At 54.2% G+C, this 21,428-nt stretch overlaps 1 protein-coding gene across 1 annotated transcript; it reads right to left on the bottom strand.

Annotated features, from left to right (window-relative positions):
• Positions 1-1,735: 1,735 nt before the first annotated feature.
• ZBTB47 (zinc finger and BTB domain containing 47) lies at positions 1,736-21,317 on the bottom strand. The gene is made up of 6 exons (XM_027897629.1): positions 20,547-21,317; positions 10,159-11,532; positions 6,686-6,833; positions 5,841-5,956; positions 5,280-5,424; positions 1,736-4,397 (listed from the first exon to the last, which is right to left on the bottom strand). The coding sequence occupies exons 2-6, from the start codon at positions 11,449-11,451 to the stop codon at positions 4,030-4,032; spliced, it is 2,070 nt and encodes a 689-aa protein (XP_027753430.1). The 5' UTR covers positions 11,452-11,532; positions 20,547-21,317; the 3' UTR covers positions 1,736-4,029.
• Between the last annotated feature and the right edge of the window lie 111 nt (positions 21,318-21,428).

Consider the following 21,428-nt stretch of genomic DNA (forward strand, 5'->3'; position numbering starts at 1 on the left):
GCCTCCCCCCCCTCCTCACACCATCCCAAAGAGAGTAAATTGCTGTACTTGGAGTTAAAGATAAACATATATTGATTACACATGGTCATAAAAAAAAAAAAAAGTAATAATAATAATAATAATAATAATAATAATAATACATTTCCTAGAACATTACTTAAGACGCTTCCGAAAAGCATCCGAGCTTCCCCTCCCCTCCCCGCCTTCCCTTATCTATACAGAATAAAGTGCTTCATTTAGTTTGTTCACACTAGTAGAGCCACCAATACACTCTTAACTTGGCATGTTTGGGCAACCGATACTGAATGCCGGAAAATAATACAGAGCCGAACACCAGGCATGAGAAACCAGTTTTGAGGCAAGTGCTTGGGGGTTTCATTTCGTTTCCTTCAAGTTCCATGCTGCTGAGGTTGTTCTCATTCCTTTTTTTTTTTTTTTTTTTTTTTTTTTTTTTTTTTTTTTTTTTTTTTTTTTTTTTTTTTTTTTTTTTTTTTTTTTTTGTGATTATTGTTTTCTTCCTCTGCGAGTCCGACCCAGCTCCCGTCGTGGTTCCGTGTCACCGGGCAGGGCCGCGCGTGGGGAAGCTCTCGCCGTCCGTGTGAACAAAGGGCGTCTTTCTGTCCGTCCTTCCCTCCCAGCTTCGGGCAAACCAAGAGTTCACTCCGTGGAGTTGTCTTAGCAGCGGATGCTCATCTCTATTGCACTGTCACAGCCATTCCCACCCGTCCATCTGTCCGTCCATCCGTCCGTCCCACCGCTCCGGGGTTATGGCTGTGGTCCGTAGGGCCAGCCGTGCCTCACGGGGTGGGTGAGTGAGGCCAGCTGGTCTGTGCTACCGGGCTCCTGGGATACATCAAACCAAAAACAAACAAACAAAAAAAAAAAGGATCCTCCTCCCCACGCGACTCCCTCCCTCCCCAACCCTCCCCAAAAGTTCAAATGTGAGGGGTGAGGGAAGAAAAAAAAAAAAAAAGAAAATCCCAAGCCAGACGGGTGTGGGGTGTAGGTGAGTGGGACGTTGCGTTTGCGGCGTATCCATGGAAATCAAGCCCCTCTCCACCCTCGCGGCCTGTCGGAGAAGGGGTGTGAGAGATTAAGGTGCAAGAGTTAATAATTAAAAAAAATAATAATAAAAAAAAATGAAAAAAAAAAAAAAGAAAGTAAAACGTAAAAAGCTTGAAAGCATCGGACCCGACTCCTCCATCCTCCTGCCCCGTCCAAGCCCAGCGGGTGCAACTGGGATGGATCTGGGATGGATGTGGGATGGATCCGGGATGGACGAGGCACTGCGGGAGTGACTCGTCTGAGCTCTTAGTACTCTAATGAAAACCAGACGTGGAGACACACTGGGGCCGAGTAAGGGTGTAGACAAACGGGCTCGGAGGCCTTGTGGGACTCCTGGGAACTGCCAGGGCCTTGGAGAGGGGAGGGAGCAGCAGGGATCTGGTTCTCCAAAGTGCTGTGTGCATGGTCACATCTCGACGTCTCCAAGTGGCTCTCGAAGGGGATCAGTCACCAGGCTCTCCGCTGCGCTTCCACCCGCAGGGAAGGGCTCTCATCTCACAGAGATGTCCAAGGGGGGCAGGTCCTCGCTGGGAGAGGATGAACTGGGGCAGGAACGGGGAAAGCCACCTCCAGGTGAGCGGTACAAGGGAGCAGATGTTGGCGTGGGTGTTTACTGGGGGGGAGGAGTCTGTCAGCCAGGCAGGCTGAGGGGCTCCGTCACAGAAGACCATACAAGCCCTCAGGCCAGAGTGCTCCCATCCTGTCTCTGGGCTGAGCATGAGGGGAAAGAGGCACAGGGAAGCCTGAGGGGGATCTGGGAGGCAGTAGAGGAGGAGACAGCATGGACCACTCCAAAACCTCCGCGGGTATCACTGAATGCTTCTCTAAAACAATCATCTTCCAGTCTGGATCATGGTCCCTTCAGAAAGCCAACGGCCCCAAGAGTTGAGTGCCCCCATCCCTCATGGGTCTGTGTTTGGGAAGGCTTTGCACCATCCTAAGGAGCCCCAGGTCATGGAGCACAATAGGGAAGCCTCTGGTGCCCACTGAGAAGGTCCATACAGAGAAGCAGCTCTGCCACAGCAACCTCCTTTTGCTCAAAGCAGATGGAGATAGGGGTGAGCTCACTGGTACCGAGTGTGGTCCCAGGGATCCACGGGATCCCAGCCCACATGGGGATCAAGAGCAAATCTGTTGCTCCGAAACGCCAACATCCACAAGAGCAGCCAGCTCTCCCGAGATGCCAGGCGTGGGGGGCACCACTCAGCACGAGGGGACAGCGCTCAGCTGGCCACTCACCTCAGAGAGCACTCAGCACCATGGCAGAAGCTCCCCTGTCCTGTCCCTGTCAGGCTCCTGCATGTCCCTGGTCAGCAAAGCCCCTGAGCAGGGGGATGACTCCTCCCATGTCTGCAGGGGCAGCCTCAGCCCTGCCCAAGTGCTGTGCTGATTTGGTCCAGGAGGTGAAGCACCAGGACCTTTCACAGAGCCCTGTGTGTCTCACTGTCCCCAGCACTCTGCTGTCACCCAGAGCAAGGTGCAAACGAGACAGGGCTCCTGCAGCCCACTCAGGGACCTCTCTTCCTTCTTATCTACCAAGAGCTCTGCTCATCACCTCCTCCATGACATGATCCATGCCCGCATTTGCCCCCAACGCTGGCCTTGGGAGCAAGGAATCAGCTGCAACACACCCCACCTCTCTGCCTGTGCTGGATGCTCTCTGACCCCAAAGGGGACACCTACAGACCATACAACCATGGTCAGACCAACACATGACACCCTGGAGCAGAGAAAAGCAGCGAGAAACCCAGTTGGGACCTCAGTGTCCAACAAAAAGATGACAAGAAAGGCTTCCTCTTCTCTGCCAGCATGAGGCCAGGCATATTATTCCTAAGAGAAACCAAAGACCGGCCCAACTTCAACAATTTCAACTAGCCAACACTTCAGGGCATCGCCAAAACACCCACAGCCCTCACTGGTTCTCTCTGGTCCCCCCAGCTCAGGGCAGGGCAATGGATACCAAACCCACAAGGAGAGGCCAGTCTTAGCAGAGCAACGCAGGCAACAAGCTGAAGGATAGGACACTGTCACCGGGCTGAACGAGGTCTTGCTTTAGCTCCAGACCTCGCAACGGGGCCCAGCTTGGAGCTCACCCACCACTCAGGGGTTCTTCAGATTGTTAAGGCACTATTCTGGGCCGATGCTGTCGAGGAACAGCATCGTCCTGCTCCTCTGTCCCAGGCCACCCTCCCGCCGGTCCCGAAGCCATCTGAACCCTCCCAGGGACAGCTCGCCAACTCCAGACCATCCCCAGGAGCACAGCTCCCACTGGGATCAGCAGAAAGGGCACACCAGAGCCCGGCACACTTAGGGCACCCCAAAAATGAACCGGCAGCGAGCTGCAGACGCCCCGAAATGCAATGTGGGTGTTTGTGCTTTTGCCTGCGGAGGAGGAAAACCCAGCACAAAGAAGGAAGATGTGGCGAGGCCTGCTAAGGAGAGCGTGCTGATGGCTTTCCAATGGGGACATCGGGGCTCCTCCACGGAGCCCACCCCTCAGCCTGGCGGGAGAAGGGCCTGAATTGAAAGACCAGCTTTACAGTACAGGGATTCAAGCACCACTAACTAGATTTCAGCTCAGAAATACCGAGGCACCGGCAGGAACTCGTTCGCCCAGCGCCGGATATCAGGGCACCCTGCTCTTCCCAGCCCCGCCAGCATCCCGGGACAAAGGTGGAGCTGCAGATGAAACGGAGAGTGACAGCTTTTACCTACACCCTTACGGACGGACAGGGGTTCCCCCCCAACACCCACGCTCCTCCGGAGAGGCCTCCTCCTGCTCCCCTTCTCTGCGGAGAATGAGAAAAAGGAATAAAAACCCCAAAACAACCCCAAAACGAGGAGGAAGGTGGGGGTGGGGGTGGGGTAGAGAGCAAGCAAAGCCTTGTCTCCCCGGGGAGGGGAGGCATTCCCAAAGGGCAGAGCAGTCCGTGCAGGCGCATGGCCAGGGGGGTGGGGGGGCACCTAGTTGTTGTTGGAATTTATCCTCCCCGCGGGGAACAGGGGAGGGGGCGGCGGTAGGTGAGGAGGAGGAGGGAGGGTCTGTGGGAGAGGATGGAGCAGCGGCAGGGGCAGGGGGGACACGCCGGGGCCGGGGGGCAGCGGGGCGGGGCTGGTGGCGGGCTGGGGGGCAGCCGTGTCCGAGGCCAGGGGGTTGCTGACGCGGAAACATTTCTCCTTGTGGGCCTTGAGCATGTTGGAGAAGCGGAAGCGCTGCCCGCACACGTCGCAGGGATACGGCTTCTCCCCCGTGTGGGTCCGGCGGTGCCGCTTCATGTTGGGGCGGCTGGTGAAGCTCTTGCCACAGATCTCACAGATGTAGGGCTTCTCGCCTGAGGGCGGGAGAACGGGGGTGAGAAGCTGGGGATTGGGCCAAAAACCCATCACAGAATCAACCAGACTAGAAAAGACCTCCAGGATCAAGTCCAACCCTTGTTCCAGCTCTGCTGTGATTCCCTACCCATGGCACTGATGCCACATCCTTAAACACCTCCAGGGATGGGGAATCCACCCCTCCCTGGGCAGCCCATTCCAATGGCTGAGCACTCTCTCTGGAAAGAATTTCTTCCCAGTATCCAACCCAAACCTCCCCTGGCACAGCTCCAGACCGAGCCCTCTTGTCCTACTGCTGGTTCCTGCCAGGGAGTTGCAGAGAGTGCTGAGTCTCCCCTGAGCCTCCTCCTGTCCAGGCTGAGCCCTCCCAGCTCCCTCAGCCTCTCCTCACAGCACTTGTGCTCCAGTCCCTTCCCCAGCCTCATTGCTCTTCTCTGTCCCTGCTCCAGCCCCTCCATGTCCTTCCTGAGCTGCCCAGAGCTGGACATGGCACTCCAGGGGTGGTCTCACAGGGACAGAATCCCTTCTCTGCTCCTGCTGCCACACCATTCCTGAGCCAGGCCAGGGTCCCTTGGCCCTCTTGGCCCCCTGGGCACACTCTGGCTCATGTTCAGCTCCTGTCCCTCCACACTCCCAGCTCCCTCCCTGCCTGGCTGCTCTCCAGCCACTCTGTCCCCAGCCCGTGGGGCTACTGGGGCTTGTTGTGGCCAAAGGGCAGGACCTGGCACTGGGTTCATCCTTCCATCCATGCAGAGATGCTGTTCCCATCCCATCCCATCCCATCCCATCCCATCCCATCCCATCCCATCCCATCCCATCCCATCCCTCTTTCCCCAGAGTTCCTGACTCCAGGGGTTTGGGGCAAGGCGAGGGGCTGTTACCTGTGTGTGTTTTCATGTGCTCATCGAAGTACTGCTTCATGTTGAAGTCCTTGCCACACCACTGGCACATGAACTGCTTGTGGCCGATGTGGATGCTCATGTGGGAGCGCAGCTGGTACTTGTACTGGAAGCGCTCGTTGCAGTTCTGAGGGGGTGAGACGGGCATGAGTTCCTGACCAGCACCCAGAACAACCCCACATTCCCCCCCAAATCACCAGCAGTGAAGAAATTCCCTTTTTTTTTCTCCCAAAAGAGAACCCAAATAAATGGCTTTTTTGGGGCCACAGCCAAACAGGTTTGCAGGCTGGATGGGTTTGAGGTGGGATGTAAGATCCAAGTACTGGGGGGACAGATCCTGGCAGTGGACAAGTTTCACCATATGGTTGGTGGAACCCTCAAACCAGGAGGGGATGCAAAGTTTGGAGGAGCATGGGAGCATCCCTACAGCTGCACTGGCACCAAGCAGGGGCGAAGCCTCAAGAAGTGGAAGATCTTTCCCCAAATCAGCGGTTTTGTCCTCATTTGAGAGGACATGAGGTGGGGTCACACCCAGGACCTTACCTCACATTTAAAAGGCTTTTCCCCCGAGTGCTGGAGCGAGTGGACCTTGAGGGACATGCTGCGCTTGAAGGACTTCCCGCAGGTCTCACAGGTGAATGGCATGTCCTTGGTGTGTGCTGAGGGGGAGAGGGGCAGGGTCAGGTCCCCACACCTCCAGCATCCCTCTCCCCACACCTCCAGCATCCCTCTCCCCTCACCTCCAGCATCCTTCTCCCCTCACCTCCAGCATCCCTCTCCCCTCACCTCCAGCATCCTTCTCCCCTCACCTTCAGCATCCTTCTCCCCACACCTCCAGCATCCCTCTCCCACTTCCCAGCCATTGCTCCCAACGCCAGTGCCCAACCCCAGCAAACCCAAAGTCACCTTGGGAAGATGCACACCATCAACATTATAAGTTCTTCCCCAATTTCTTGCCAAAACACTCCTTTTTTAGGAGGGGATCTGTCTGGTCCCTGCAAGGCCCAGGGACCCGCCCCACCCTTGCTGTGTGCACTTTGCTTTTCAAAGCCCAGCACTGGTGTGGCCTGGTCCTATTTTACAAGAGAAGGATGGTCACACTTCAAACCCTCCTTTGAGCACTTCTGAGGGTCTATTTTTTTTCTGGTTAAGTTAAATAAAAGGAGTTCCCCATCATCACACCTGCTTGCTCCAAACCCAGCACCGAGCAGACACAGGTTCAACATTAAACACCGAATTTTGAGGTGTGCATGAGAGAAAGCTCACACAGGATTAAGCCCAGCCCTAAACACCCAAACAGCAACGAAAAAACCGGCTTTCACTGCCAAACTGCTGGATGGAGACCCCTAATGAAGTGTCCCCGTGGCACTGGTGCCCCCCGCACTCACCAACCATGTGTTTGCGCACGTGGGCCATGGTGTAGAACTTCTTCTCGCAGATCTCGCAGGAGAACTTCTTCTCTGCATAGCCATGGACGATCTTGTTGTGCTCGTGGAGAGACCAGAGCTTCTTGAAGCCCTTCCCACACGTCACACACTGCAAGGAGAGAGAGGGGATGGTGAGGGAACCAGGGGAACGTGCCCAAACACCACCAATGTTTTCATCTTGCTGGGCAGTCACCTTCATCCCTTGAAAGGGTGAAACCTTCAGCTGAGATACCAAAAATCAGAATGGCCAGCAAGTCTGACACAGACCTTGTCGCTCCAGAACCTCCAAACATCAAATTTCTGTCCATGGGATGAAGAAGGGACGATGTCCTTCCAGGGAAGGACGTGACGTCTCCATCGGTGGCTGTTTTAGGACTTGCACAAACAGCAGCTCATGCAGCAAGGCCCTATTCCCAACTGGGAATTTTATTCCTAAATGAAGCCATCATGTAAATAATCCCAACCCTCTGTGTGTTAGAAGGCTGCAAAGAATAGAGAAACAAGGGGAATCCCAAGCCAGGGCAGCACAACTTCAGTCTTCAGCAGATATTACAGGTACTCCACTGCTAAATGAGTCTTCCAAACATTTCTATGACCCTGTGATATCCAAATGGACCAAAATGGACCCCAAAAAAACAGTCTATCAGCACAAGAAGAACAACACAATATGCAAAGTCTTTGCCAAGAAGTTCTGGTTGGGATTTGCTGCAGCTCCAACAAGTTCAATGTTTCTCTGGAAGTTCTAGGGAAAAGCTCCAGCTCTGGGGTGAGATCTGTTTGAAGGATGTGAGGGCAGTTCAGTGCTCAGGGAAACACTGATGTCCACCCAGGAAACCACTGCTGGAGCACAGGGATGGCAGGCAAGGGGCCTGCCAGGAGCCAAGGGTCTCTTTTTCCTCCAGGGGTCAACTCTTTCCACTTCATCTTTCCACGACTCATCTTCCTCTTGACCGACAGGGATAAAAAACCCATCCCCTCTACTCACAGATGTGTTGAGAAAATAATTCAAGCCTTGGAGGCACCTCAGAACAACAGAGCTGAGAGGCACCAGTGAGCTCAGGAAGGGATTTCTCCACCTCTCCCTCCTACCCAGAGGAACAGATGATCACTGATCGACGTCAACCAAATTTTGCTGTGATACTCTTGAAGACACATCATTAGGCTGTGAAGTCACAGTATCTCTCCATATATATTTATATGTGGGTGCCCAAGGGGCAAAATTAGGGTCACAGAGCCATTCCCAGCCCTCATCACTGCTAATCCTCTGAGTTTTGCTGTTCCTGAGTATGTATTTCCATGGATTGCAGTTTTATCTCTGCTTTAAGAGGTATTTCAGGGCAAATTCAGGACTAGAGCCTGATATCAAAGGCACATCAATATCCATTTTCTCCACTTCAAATGAAAAAGGCTGCAGGGGAATTTTGAAATGAAAGGTAGAGGGAAAGCAGCAGAGGTAGGAAAAACCTCAGGCTGGGACCAAACTCCCCCCCCGGAGGGCTGAGCTCTGTGTCCTCAGTTACTGCAGAAAATCATCACTCAAAAATGTGGAAGTTACATCCAAATGAGGGGGAAAAAAAAATGAGAATATAAATCCTTTCAGGTAAAGAGGAAAACCATACTGAAGCTGACCAAAAAAATGAGTTTGAGGAACAACCCAACAAAGCAAAGGATGAATCACTTTTCAGGTGGTGGAGGCAGGATGCAGGTTGGGGAGATGGGAAATGATCACAGGGAGTGAGATGATGCCTAAAACCTAAATGGATGAAATTTGGGGACAAAACAGGGAAAGAAAGCAGCAGAGCTGACTGGGATAAGAGGGGTGGTTCCTCTATGGATCTGGTTAAAAACCAAGAAATAAAGTCTGTCTATTATACATATAAAGTCAGAAAAAAAAATTCCCTTTTTCTTCCAGACATAATTCCATGGTATATTGATAAAGTTATTCAATATTATCAGAGCACAGGGAGTGAATGTGGCTATTTTTCAAATTAAAAATGCTCAATTAAGTGAGAGATAATGATCCCTTTTTCCACAGAAGGAGGTCACCGCACGGGCAGTTGTGGCTCATCCTACTCAGAAATGACCTGGAAAAGGCATTAAAAGGAGGGTGGGAAAAAAGGCAGTGAGGTGACAGCCCCGTGTCATCCACTGGGAAGCAGATGAGGCTGAGGAAACACCCTGGGAAAACTCCTTTTTAATTTCCCAGGCTTTCTGACAGGCTCTGAAACAGCCACCACCGCTCAGGTGCTGGAGCTGCGCTCATCCATCCTGGGAAAAACCCTCCCAAAGAAGCAACTTCAGCCCCGTAAATTGGCCAGGAATCTGCACCAAAGCGCAGGCAGTGCTGCACCTGGAGCTGAGACTGTTCCTGCCTCCCTGTTCCCTGCCTGCCCTAATGCCAAAATTGGCCTCATTCCTTATTTTATTTGGGATGCCGTTGGCCAAGGGCTCTGGTAGCACTTGGGTTGTGTTCCCGTCCTCCAGGAGAGCTGGGAGATCACTTAAAATCTGGCCACTGGCTGGAAAGGGTGATGAATGAACCCTCCATAAATTGGAATATTTTTAATTAGCAGCAGCAGCGTCATGGAAAACAGCTCATTGTGGTTTAGGAGGAAGGATGGAGGGACCTTCAGGAATACACACTTGCTGCTCTGGTGGGGCACCTCCCTATCCCCCCAAAACTGCACGGATTGAACGGAGACAATTTGAAACACAGGATCTCTTTAGCACAGGGGGAGGGACACATCAAGCCTGAGCCACTCAGGGATGTCAAATGCTGTCAGAAACTTGCTAATACACACCAAAAACCGGCACAAAAGGCAGATTAAAACCATTTTGACTCCTGTCAGCAAATCTTCACATTAAGCTGAACTGGGTTCAGCCCGGGTGGGAACGGCTGGAAAGTGTCTCCATCAGGGGCTCGCAGTGTTTTATCCAGATTAACTGAATCAACTCAAAAGCAAAATTACTCCTCCAAAATTAACTCCATGTTTCCACCCAACCAGCCAAGGAGGAGTGAACAGTCTCCTGGCACAAATCCCATGGCACCCTGCTGAGCCTGAATATGAGTCACGAGAGAAGGAAGGTTCCTTCCCATCAGGATAACCTGAGCATGAGCCCATCTCATGGTGTAGCTGGGTGGGATGATCTCCATGGTGTTTGGAGTGTCCCTCCCCCACCAGGATGTCCCATCACGGTAGGATGCTCCTCCTTTGGTGAGATGGTCCCACCTTGGTGGGACGTCCATCCCCAGCAGGATACTCCACTCCCTGGTAAGGTATTTCCCCCTTGGTGGGATGCTCCCCTCTTTAGTGGGATAATTCATCCTTAGTGGGATGGATGTCCATCCCCAGTGGGATGCTCCACCCCTTGGTGGGACGTTTCCCTGCCGGTGGGATGTTCATGTCCCTGCCCTGGGGATGGAGCTGGCTCACCTGGATGTTCTTCTCGCAGTCGGTCTGGTGGTGCAGGAGCAGCTCACTCTCCAGCAGGAAGCGCTTCCCGCACTTGTCGCAGATCTGCATCCGGCTGTGGGTGACGTTCATGTGCTTCTCCAGGTACCAGCGGTTGTTGAAGATCCGGGGGCACTTCTTGCACGGGTAGTGCTGCTTCTCCTCCAGTTTCACCTTCTGCCCCAAACCATCCTGTTCCTTTTTCCTCTTCCTCCCTCGCTGGCCTTCTTCTTCCTCCTCCTCCTCCTCTTCCGCCTTGGCCATCTCCTGGGAGCGGGTTGCCATGGTGGGTTTGGTGGCCCTGGACACCCGGCCACCCCGGCGGGGCTGCCCACCCTTTTCCCTTTTCATCTCCGACGCATCTTCATCGTCGTCATCATCATCCTCTTCTTCCGTCGTCTCCTCCAGCTCTTCCTCCTCGCTGCGCTCCTCCTCCTCCTCCTCGCCCACCTCCGCGTCCTCCTCCTCTTCCTCCTCCTCCTCCCCTTCCTCGTTCTCCTCCTCCCCGTCCTCCTCCGTGTCTTGCCCGTCACCGTCCGGCCGCCCCATCACGGCCGCCTCGCTGGCGGCCGCCTTGCCCTCCGTGCCCTTGGAGACGTTGAGGGTCTGGTTGTTGAGGTTCACCTCCACGATGATCTGCTCGCGGTTGTAGGAGCCCTGGCTGTCCAGGTCCTCCTCGGACTCCTCTCCCTCCATCTTGCACACGGCGCCGGCCCCGCCGTCCTTCTCCTCCTTGTAGTACTGCTTGGCGGGGCCGGCGGGGAGCGCCCCGCCGCCCGTCCCGTCCTCCACCCGCACCGAGAAGGGGTCGTTGCCCTCCCGGGCGTAGATTTTGGGGTGCGGGGGGGCGTCCACCTCCTGCTTGATCTCGCAGTAGTAGGGCGGGGGCCCCGCGCAGCCCTCGGCCGGCAGGGCCATGTCGGTGGCCAGGCTGAGCGAGCGCGTGTCCAGCAGGTCCTGGCAGGACGACGCGATGTTGTTCATCTGCAGCACGGCGGCCGCGTTCAGCACGTCCTGCACATTGCAGGAGTTGACGAGCAGCTTGGAGGTGTAGATGAAGTTGAGGATCTGCTGGAGGCCCTGCGAGGTGAGGGCCTCCAGGGAGAGCTCCACGCGCTGCAGCTGCTTGTTCTGGGTGAAGAGGGAGTGGAAGAACTGGCTGTAGGCGGCCAGGACCCCCTTGTGCGCCGGGAAGATGCTCTTGTGCTGCACCAGCACGATGTCCACGTCGCACAGGTCCGGCTGAAAGAGGCGCTGCTCGTTCAGTCTGTCCATCAAACACGTGAAGTGGAGGGCTACATCCTCCACCAGGGAATACTCAGCAGAAGGGTAGTCAGTCGTCTTTTCGACTATCAGCTGTGGGGAGGAAGGAAATAAAATCGTTCAACACGGCTATTTCCCCCCCAGAATCACCCGCCCTGGCCGTGCCACCCATCCCTGGCCGTGCCACCCGAGACAGAGATGCCGACTGAGAAACTCTACTGCCATCCCCAGCTTGGAAATGCCAACCAAAACACTCCATCCCCATCCCCAGCTTGGAAATGCCGACCAAAACACTCCATTCCCATCTCCAGCTTGGAAATGCCAACCTTGGAGCTCCATCACAAGCCTCAGCTTGCAAATGGCAACCAAAACACTCCATCCCCATCCCCAGCTTGGAGATGCCAACCATAACACTCCATCCCTATCTCCAGCTTGGAAATGCCAATCATCGAGCTCCATCCCCATCCCCAGCTTGGAAATGCCAACCAAAACACTCCATCCCCATCCCCAGCTTGGAGATACCAACCATGAAGCTCCACCACCAGCCCCCAGCTTGGAAGATACCAAAGAAGAAGATCTACCACCAACCCCAGCTTGGAAACGCCAACCTAAACACTCCACCACCCGCCCCAGCTTCAAGATTCCAACCAAAATGTTCCACCACCAGACCCAGTTTCGGAACACCGAGAAGCTCTACCAGCAGGCCCGGCTTGGAGATGATACCAAATGAGAAGTTCCACCACCAGCCTGAGTCCAGGAGACTCAACTAAGCAGGAAACCCCAATGAAAGGGCAGGTCATGGCCATACAAGCAGGCCCTGATATCCCTTCAACGTGGGTGCAAAGCCAGGCTCAGCTGCCCACACTCACACAGAGCAGATGTCACACAGGAGAGGGGATGTCTTGACCTCCTGAACCAGCTGGAGACCCCAGGGGGACATTTGCCCCTCGCAGGCAGACAGTTTCAGGCACCAGCCGGGATTTAACCCCCTAAATGGAAGGAAATTGGGATTTTACGCCTCCCTGTTTGTACAGATAATTACATGAAACCCACAATCCTCTGATATTTGTTGAATATCCGCCGGGGTGATCTGTGTGCTTTTTTTATCCCCGTTTTCAATCGCCTGGGGAAAGGCACTACCTGGAAAAATTCAAATCAGGGAGCAGCATCCCCAGGCTGGGAAATGCCAGGACTGCCAACCCTCCCCAGGCTGTATTTGCTGGGAATTTAATTTTACACAGTCCAGACCACCCCTGGATGTTCATCACCTTTCCTGGTCATACCTGAGCCCCAGGATGGGTTTACCAGCTTCATCCCAAATCCAAGGGATATCCCACACCCTAAGTCCTTTGTCCTGTATTAAAAGCAGATGGGATATATCTCTTCCCTTCTGCTTCCCTCCCTGAACACCCAATTTGTGGATGGAGACGGACCTGGAGGTGTTAATTTCCTCTTTCCCCAGCACTGTGGGATGTGAAAAAGGACATGGTGCAGAACAGGCACAGAGATGGGGGGTTCAACCCGCAGGGTTTATCCTGCCCCTCCTGCCCCACGAAGAGTTTCTCAGCTCCCACTTTTTCTGGGGCAAATGGCAGCTCTTGATCAACACACGAATTCCAGCAAGACACATTGTTTTTGTCTTCTGGTTTGTTTTTTTTGGGGGAGTTTTTTGTGTTTTGTTGTTTGGGTTTTTTTGTGAGCCAAAGGCAAAAGCACACACAGACAAAAATGTTTAAATAATAAAAAAGGGTGTTTTCTTCTCTGTTTTCTCTTCAAGCAAAAAAAAAGGCAAAACAAAACAAAACAAACAAAAAAAAATCCTTCCCCCTCCCTGACAAAATGTTTCATTTTCACTGGATTTCTGCTCCACCACCAACCCAGTCCAACCAACAGGGATGTCAGCTTTGCTTGGTCCTGACAGCTCTGGAAAGCCCAGGGAAAAAAAAACAACACAATTCTGCTCCAAATTCTTGGCTCTGCAGCCTGGAGCAGGGTAAAGAGGTATGAAAAGAGGGGGGATTATATAGATGTTATATATATCTATATACATATTTCATATTTTCAATGCTCTATACATTCATGTTTATATACATTTAAACTGTTTATATCTAAAAATATATAAATACATAGATTTTTACATGTATATTTGTTACAAAATGCCGCATCCCAGCTGGAACATCCACCCACCCCCTCCCCTCTCCCGAGTCTAGTGACTGCCAAGGACATTTTGATGAGATCTTGGATGGCTCAGCTCCCCACCACCACCACCTCAAGACACGTAGAAAATAAATAAAGATACAATAAATATCGAACGCCGAAGAGGCAGCGAGAATTCAGAGGAGCAGTTCGCCAGGTTCTCTCCTGACGAAAAAGAAATCAATTGAATTCAAGGGTTTTCCTGCTGGGATTCACCCTGTACAGGACGGGGAGAAGCAGAGCAACGGCCCGGGGGGGGAGAAATGGGTGCAAAATAAGGGGGATTGGGTCTGCCTCTGCACGGCCCAGCCTGGAAAACAAAAGCCGGGTGTGCTTTTCTATTTTTTTTATTTTTTTGGCAATGGGGGCTGATCCCTCACCCAGAGCCGGGCTTTGCCAGGCGGCTCTAATCAGTCCCAGCAGCGGCGAGGACAATGCGTGTCTTGGCCCCGTCCCGCCGGTGACTTCAGCCCGGGCTTGTCAGCGGGAGGCTTTTGCTCTTTATTGCTCTCAGATGCTTTCCGTGAGCTCGCCCGCAGGCAGAGCCCCAGCCAAGACGAGAGAGGCGCCTGCCGGGGCGAGATCCCGAGAAAAGACCCCGACTTGCCCCCAAAAAATACCCACCCCCCCCTCCCCCACCCGCTCCGGCAGCTCCCGGCCCTGGAGCTAATGGGGATTAAATTCGGTACTCTGCCTCTGGGAAAACACAAATATTTTTAGTGTATATATATTTTTTTTATATAAAAAAAATGCTGTTATTAAATATATATAAGTATATTAAAAAAAATAAAAAACAAATCAGAGTTTTGCTCTTTGCCACCTCGGATGGTTTAGTGCCATGACAACAGGAGGGACACAGGGGAAGGTCACCCATCCCTCCTCCCTCCCCAGTCCGGGGTGCTGGTCGAGTGCTTGAAACTGGAGTGAACCCTAAAACCGCCGCAGAGCCAAGCTCTGAGAGGGGTCTTGGCACCAAAAAACAACCCCTTAAAAATTATTAGAAAGCAGAACGTTCGTGAGTTGATAATGTTCATGAACTCCCCACCCCGAGGGGCCGGCGGCGCCTCCAGCCAGCCCTCCCCGCCCTGACCCTGCCCTCCAGCGCTATTTTAAGTGTTTTCAAGTGATGCTGCCAAAGCCCCGTCCCAAAGCGGCCACCGGGGCAGGAGGGCGGATGGAGGATGGGGAGGACGCTTGGAGGGGAGGGAGGAGGGGATGGATGAGCCCAAACGGCGGGGGGATGCAAAGAAAGGATGAGTGATACGGGAATGGTGATCAAAGCAGATGCTGAGCTCCCTGGATCAGGCAGGGCAGCCTCGCTCCAGCAAGTCCACCAAAAACCCTGCTACAGGAGGTGGAGCCCAAGCTCCATTTCCACCCACATCCCCAGACGTTCCTCAGTTTCCCTAAATAGTCCCAACAACACCTGATCACCTCGCCTGAAAGGTGTTGCTGGATTTAAATCAATGTACCATGGTAAAAAGCTATTTCTCTTAGAAGGTATTGAGAGCCAGATCTCTAAAAGTTCCTGCAGCTCCAAACTTCCCCAAAGGACCAGCAGGTCAGGTCACTCTCCCATATTTAAATACTCAAATCCCCAGCTCCCCAAGAGATCTACGACCTTCACCAGCCCCTCATTTCTCTTGCCTTTCTTTCTTCCTTTCTTCCTTTCCATTTTCCTTCTCTCTTTCCTTCTTTCCATGTCTGTTGCCCTCATGACCAGAGCATCAAGGACCATGAGCACCTTTCTCCTGAATTACCACAGGATGGGGGATTTTGGGGCATAAAATGCACATTTAGTGGTGGTGACAAGGCCCTGCTTCACCCCCAGGCAGAGCAGTAAGACCGACTGCCCACGAACCAATTTCCACCCAGCACAAAAATTGAGAGATTTCTTCAAGTTTTTCACCCTTAGAACGCCCATGGAAAAAGGCAATCTGCTTTTCTGTATCATTTCCAACCGCCCAAAACATTCACCATTGACCTTCAGTATTAAACTGCATTAAGGAAAAGTGCTTTAATAAGGAGCATGAATACGATGTCAGCACTTGATCCTCAAAAAACCCCGTGTCCTCCTCTCGATTTGGACATGGCTGCACTTCAGGGTGAAAGAGCTTGGCTGAGACTGCTTAATGCCAAAGCTTGACTTCTGCTGAAGAATGAAATAATGTTAATAAACCTATTTTTACAGATTAGTTCAAACGATACAAAGGGGTATCATTAGAAATCCCAAACACTCGCGCTTTCTGCTTTAATCCTCCCTCTCCTACAATCTGCCCTCTGCTTTCCAGACCCTTGGATGAAACCTTCAGCCCTTTCTCCACAGTTTTGAGGCCGCCCAGAGGGGTTTTTTAAGGACAACGTGACGCCCGTGTCTTCCCACGACTCCCAAACCCAGGATACACCGAGACGAAGCGGTCCCAGAACGAGCAGGGCTGCCCGTGCTCATCCCGCTGCCAAACCACCCATTTTTGGACCGTGGCCACGCACGGAAACACATGGCAGAGGGATAAACCACATCCCAACACCACCCTACCTTCACTGCTCTGCCCTGCTGCCACCTCCCTCCCCGGGGATGTCTCCCGTGGGTGCTCCCGGCACGGGACGGTGCCGGGGGTGGGGTTTGTTCGCTTCTCCTCCGAACCGACCGACGGGTGTTTTCGTTTAATTAGGAGAGGGTTGTCCGGAAAAACAAGCAGGAAGGGAAAACAATAGCTCGGCCACAGCCCCGCCTGGCGAGGCGCCGGCCCCGGCACGGGCTCCGAGTGCCCACCGCCGGTATCCCGCCCTTGGGATCTCCGGGATCACCGGGATGCTGCGCCACGCACTCAGCGGGGGATGGTCCCATCCCACCTCCGGAGGCCAGGAATGACCTTTGGGATGGTGGTGGCACCACGTGAAGAGGTGATTTTCCCCCGCGTGTCTAAAACAGAGCCGTAAACCGGTTATGGCAACAAGAGGAAGAGGCTCAGAGAAGCTCCCAGAGCCTCTCCCACCCCAGAGTGTCAGACACCCCAAAAAACACCTCCCAGCCTCTGCACAAGAAAAGAAGAGCATTAACCCAGCTGTGGGACAGTCAAATGCTTCCCAGGTCTTTTTTCCCCCCCTCTGTCTTTTGGTTGTTTTTAGTTTTTTTATTAATGATACCCAGCGTTTACAGGCTTTGGCTCAAAGGAGCTTTTCCCGGGAGCAGCCTGGGGAGTTGGCATCGCAGCACCCGGCCCACCAGGACCGTCCTCAGCACAAGGGAAGGGAGGAAAATCCCTCTCCCATCCCCGCATCCAAGGGGACATTTCCCTCTGCAAGTGAGGGAAAGGTTCGTTTGTGTTTCTCTCTCAGCAGGGGGGTGAGGTGGGATGAGCAACACGAGGCTTTGTTCCCCTGGGGGCAGGCACTGGCTTCTGACAGCACAGCCCACAGAGGGTTAATGGCTTGGGGCTTTCTCATTTATTTTATGGTTTTTTTTACATTTTTAAACCCCACCACCCTCTCTGGATGGTTTTCTCCTTTTCTTTCACCCAAAGAGTTGCAAAACCACAATGATACTTCCCAGGATGGATGGACACCAACCCTGCTGTCACCTCCTATCCCCAAACTGGTCCAGTGAGGTGACACAGCTCCTGGGGGATGCCACCATCCCTCTGTCCCTCCAAGGGTGACAGCAAGGACAACGCCAAGCCCTGGGAGTCCATCCCAGAACATGTGAAGTCGAGCACCATCCCCTTTGCAAGCACGGCCTCTGCTGCAAAAATACTGAGGTTTCAGCAATGCCACGATATTTCCAGCCCAGGACAAATTCCAATCCCTTGGGAAGGCACCAAAGCAGGCTGGATGCACCCATCTGTCTGTCCCTGTCCCCTCAGTCAGGGCTGAAAGGGCTTTCTTTGGGCAGCTCAGCCAGACCCAGCACGTGGTGCAGAAGCCCTGCAGGTAATTCCAGAGCTGCGCCAAGCCCGGAGCCGGGTCTGGAGTTAAACCCCGAGGAGATGCTGCTGGATTTGGGCAGAGCCGGCGTCCTCCTGGCAAACACAGGCAGGACAGACCGGCCGCGGGGTCCCCGCCAGCGCCTGGCACAGCCAGTGACACCCGGCTGATGGAGATGTCCCCGAGCCGCCACCCTGGCAAGGGAGCAGGCGGCGGGATGGGATAGGATGGGATGGGATGGGATGCTGCCCTCCTGCCTGCGGGATTCAGGACCTCCCGCGGAGCCACTGCCCGGGTGGACGAGCCCAGGGGATCCGCAGACACGCAAAGCCACTGTCCCCCTCCCTCCCCTGCCCGGCAAAAACAGGCGGAGGGAAGATCGAGAGAGGAAACGAGGACAAAACCCAGCGCTGACCTCCCCAGCCGGGCTGGCGGCCAAGCGGCTGCGCCAGGGGCCGGCTCCGAGCGCTGCCCAGCCCGGGGGGAGCCGGGGAGGGGCATCACCCCCCGCCCCCAGACCCCGTGGATGTCCCACTGCCACCGAGGGAGGGGGGTGGATGCAGCAGGGCAGGCGGTGCTCGAATATTCCCACGGGTCATAGGATTCTCCTCCACCCCCCTCCCCCTGGACCCCCAAATTCGGTGCCAGGAGGATGGAGGGTGCAGCGGGGCAGCTAACGTGTCGCTCGTACAGAGCTTGGAGGCGTCACAGCCCTGAGCCAGAACTACTTCCATGTGCTGCCACACGATGGCCGGGAAGAGGGTGAGATCCCCGGGAAGCAAGGTGGAGGGGTGGATGATTGGATGGGTGGAGGGATGGAGGGATGGATGGAGCCTCCTCCCAAGCACTGCTCAGTGAGGCTTTCCTCAGACAGCATCATCCCCTGCCCAGCACCACAGTTCCCATCCCTTGGGAAGCCACCACCACCTTCCAGGGCGATCAACAGGAACATGGGATATGCCACTTCCAAGGTTTGCCTCACACCCAGCCCCCAGCAAACCTACAACCACCAGCATCCAGTTTTCCAACCCAACTCCAGACCACAAAACTCTTCAACCTTGAACCTCTCTCAGCATCCCAGGCAGGGCTTTCCATCCCAGAGCATCCTCTCCAAACAAACACTGGCACTGACTCCAGGGATGGTCCCATCTCCAGTTCTATCCTAAATCCAGCCTTGACTGGGGCTCTTTGGGAAGCACCAGTTGTGCTCCTCTGGTTCAACCATAGAACAGTTTGGGTTGGATGGGACCTTAAAGATTATCTTGTTCCAACCCCCCTGCCGTGTGCAGGGACACATTCCATTAGATCCAGCTGCCCAGATCAAGGATGTGGTTCCACCAGATCCTTCCTACCTCACACTTTAAACGTTTTATTATGAACATGCATTAAAATGCCTCATTTTTATCCTGTTTTTTTTTTTTTTTCCAGCAAATCCAGCACCTCAGGGAGCAGAGCTTTGACTCAGACAGGGTGTCAGCGGCCCTGGCTCCAGGCAAAATATAAAATCATAAAAATAATAATTAAAAAAAGGATAATTTATTGTAATTAAGCCCTTTACCTATCATATCTACACTGCCATGGCCAGTCTTTCCCCCTCTTCCAAAGCCATCCCAGGTTTTCCCCTCAGGAGAGGTGGATGAACACCAAGATTGGCTGAAGAGGGGGCAGCAGCCCTGAAGGATACGGGGACAAGTTCTCAGCGTCCCCGGGTGGGAAACCCAACAGGACCACCCCTGCCCTGCCCAAACTACTCCAGCAACACAACACAACGTGTTCCCCTTAAAAATAAGACAGGAAAAATCCAGAGGCGCAGAGCCTGACCCTCAGCTCGTCCTCCCCACCAGCTCCCCCAGCCTTACGGGGACCCGTGGGATGCCAGGGGACACCCAGGATGCAAACCACGTGGAGGATCCCGGGTACCCCCATTTTTGGGGCCCGGCAAACGTGGCAGCGGATTAAAAACTTCGCCTCTTGCCCTTCCCAGAGCACTTTGCCCCGGCCATCGGCACATCCCCACCTATAAAGGCTTAAATGCAGCGCTGTGGGAGAGCCCTCGGTTTCCTCCTCCAGCCGGAGCACAGGGAGGGAGGACGGGAAAATCAGCAATTCCCCCCAAAACATTCAAAGACCCTCTGACGTTCTGACACATTCAGTTCACCTACAAAAGGTTGGTTTCCCCCCTCCCTCCTCCCCACCCTGCCCCCTCCCCCCATTTTTCCTCCAGCAGAAAAACCTGCATCTTAAAAATAACCAATATTTAATCAACTCGCAGGCAGCCTCCCGCTTCTCCCTCCCTTTTCCAAAGGAGCCCATTCCAGAGGGTTATTTTTGTGGAGAGGGTGACAAGCTTCTCCCTCAGACGGGAGACGGGAACACAAGGCCGTTTATCTCGCCTGGTAACAACCCAACACGCCGCTAATTCCTCGCAGGGAGAACAAAGCTCCGCCGCGGAGCCAAGGGGACCCCGGCAAAAAGCCCCGGAGCGGCGCTTATCCCAACCTGCATCCTCAGGGAAACTCCGTGGTCAGAGCCGGAATGTTTGCACCCAGCGAGATTTCACCACAGATCCAGGGGAAAAAAAAATTTAAAAAAAAAATATAAAATAATAAAAAATAATAAATCCCTTTATCTTCCCAAGGAGGAATTTTTGCTCTGTAAGGCAAATCTTCCTCTGCTCCCTGCTGAGGCCGGGTGTGGAAGGAAAGGCTGAATTCCCAACTTTTCCCTGTCTTCCTCGCGGGGCTGTTCGCTTGAGTGGGCTCCGGGCATCTCCCTCCCCACCTCAGGGAGTGAAAACACTCCCAAAACCACCCCTGTGTGTCCCCTGGTCCGTCAGCATCTCCTCTGGGAGATGGGATGCAGGGGCAGTTCCAGCAGCTGATTCCAGGCCAGCAGGAATTTTGCAGGTCGAGTGTGACTGACCAGCACTAACCCAATGCCAATCCCCATCCCGATCCCAATCCCAATCCCAATCCCGGCCGGTTTACCCCCAGTATCGCAGCCGGGGGGTGCCGAGCCCCATCCCACCATCCCGTCCATCATCTCCTGCGCTGAGCCAGCGTCGTTTCCTTATTTTTTCCAAGCTTGCACTTTCTTCCCCTTCCCGAAAAGCCTCTCGGACGCTTCCCGGGGTGTTGTGACGGGCACGGAGCCAGCGCTGGGGCAATCACAGCCCCGCACTTTTAGGGATGGGGAGGCACCAGGGTACCGGGAACCGCGGTCTGTGGTCACGGCGTATCCCAGGGGATTTCCCGTGGATCCTCCCAGCTCAGGCCTGCCCTCTGCAACTCGCAGTGACCCCCCCAAAACTCCGCCGGCCGATAAAATAGGTCACTGCCGCAGGCGAGAGCCCCGGCTCGGATGTTTTTATTATTATTATTATCGTTATTTTTTTAAGTGCAGGGATGGAAAATCCCTTTCCCGGCCCGCAGCGGGGTGGGATGCTGCGCCCTCCCCGCGGCCTCGTTCCTCCGGGATGTCGGGGTGCTCCCAAAATCCCCCCAAACCCCCGGGAAAAGGGGGGGGGGCACGACTGGAGCCAGCCATGGCGGGGGGGGGGGAGGGGAGGGGGCAGGAATTGGCAAAATGATGGAGTCATCCGGGGAATGGGAATGGCCGAGGAAGCGGCATCTCCTGCACCCCCCATCCTCCCTCCCCTCAGCAAATCCTCCGGCCTGGGGGCCCCAAAAGTGTGTGTGTGTCCCCCAAATCCTCCCGGAGCCCCCTGGGTGGGAGCGCTGAGACGGGCTGGGACCCCCTCGGGGGGAAGGAGGGGGAGGGGGGCAGATCCCTCCGCAAGCCCTTTCTGTGCCCCCCAAAACCCCCTCATCCCCCCCCTTTTAATGCCATTTTAAACCAAATACAACACG

Source organism: Empidonax traillii, unplaced genomic scaffold (genome assembly GCF_003031625.1).
Source record: "Empidonax traillii isolate 1590-97213 ecotype Southwest subspecies unplaced genomic scaffold, ASM303162v1 scaffold553:size485074, whole genome shotgun sequence".
NCBI classification, from domain to species: domain Eukaryota; kingdom Metazoa; phylum Chordata; class Aves; order Passeriformes; family Tyrannidae; genus Empidonax; species Empidonax traillii.

Bases quoted from the DNA above. Each gene is read 5' to 3' on its own strand.
- ZBTB47 (XM_027897629.1), bottom strand. From the start codon at position 11,451: ATGGACAGACTGAACGAGCAGCGCCTCTTTCAGCCGGACCTGTGCGAC. The intron at 5,957-6,685 runs GTGAGTGCGGGG...TCTCCCCCTCAG, and splicing joins CGTGCGCAAACACATGGTTG to CACACACCAAGGACATGCCA. The intron at 5,425-5,840 runs GTAAGGTCCTGG...TCACCCCCTCAG, and splicing joins AAAAGCCTTTTAAATGTGAG to AACTGCAACGAGCGCTTCCA.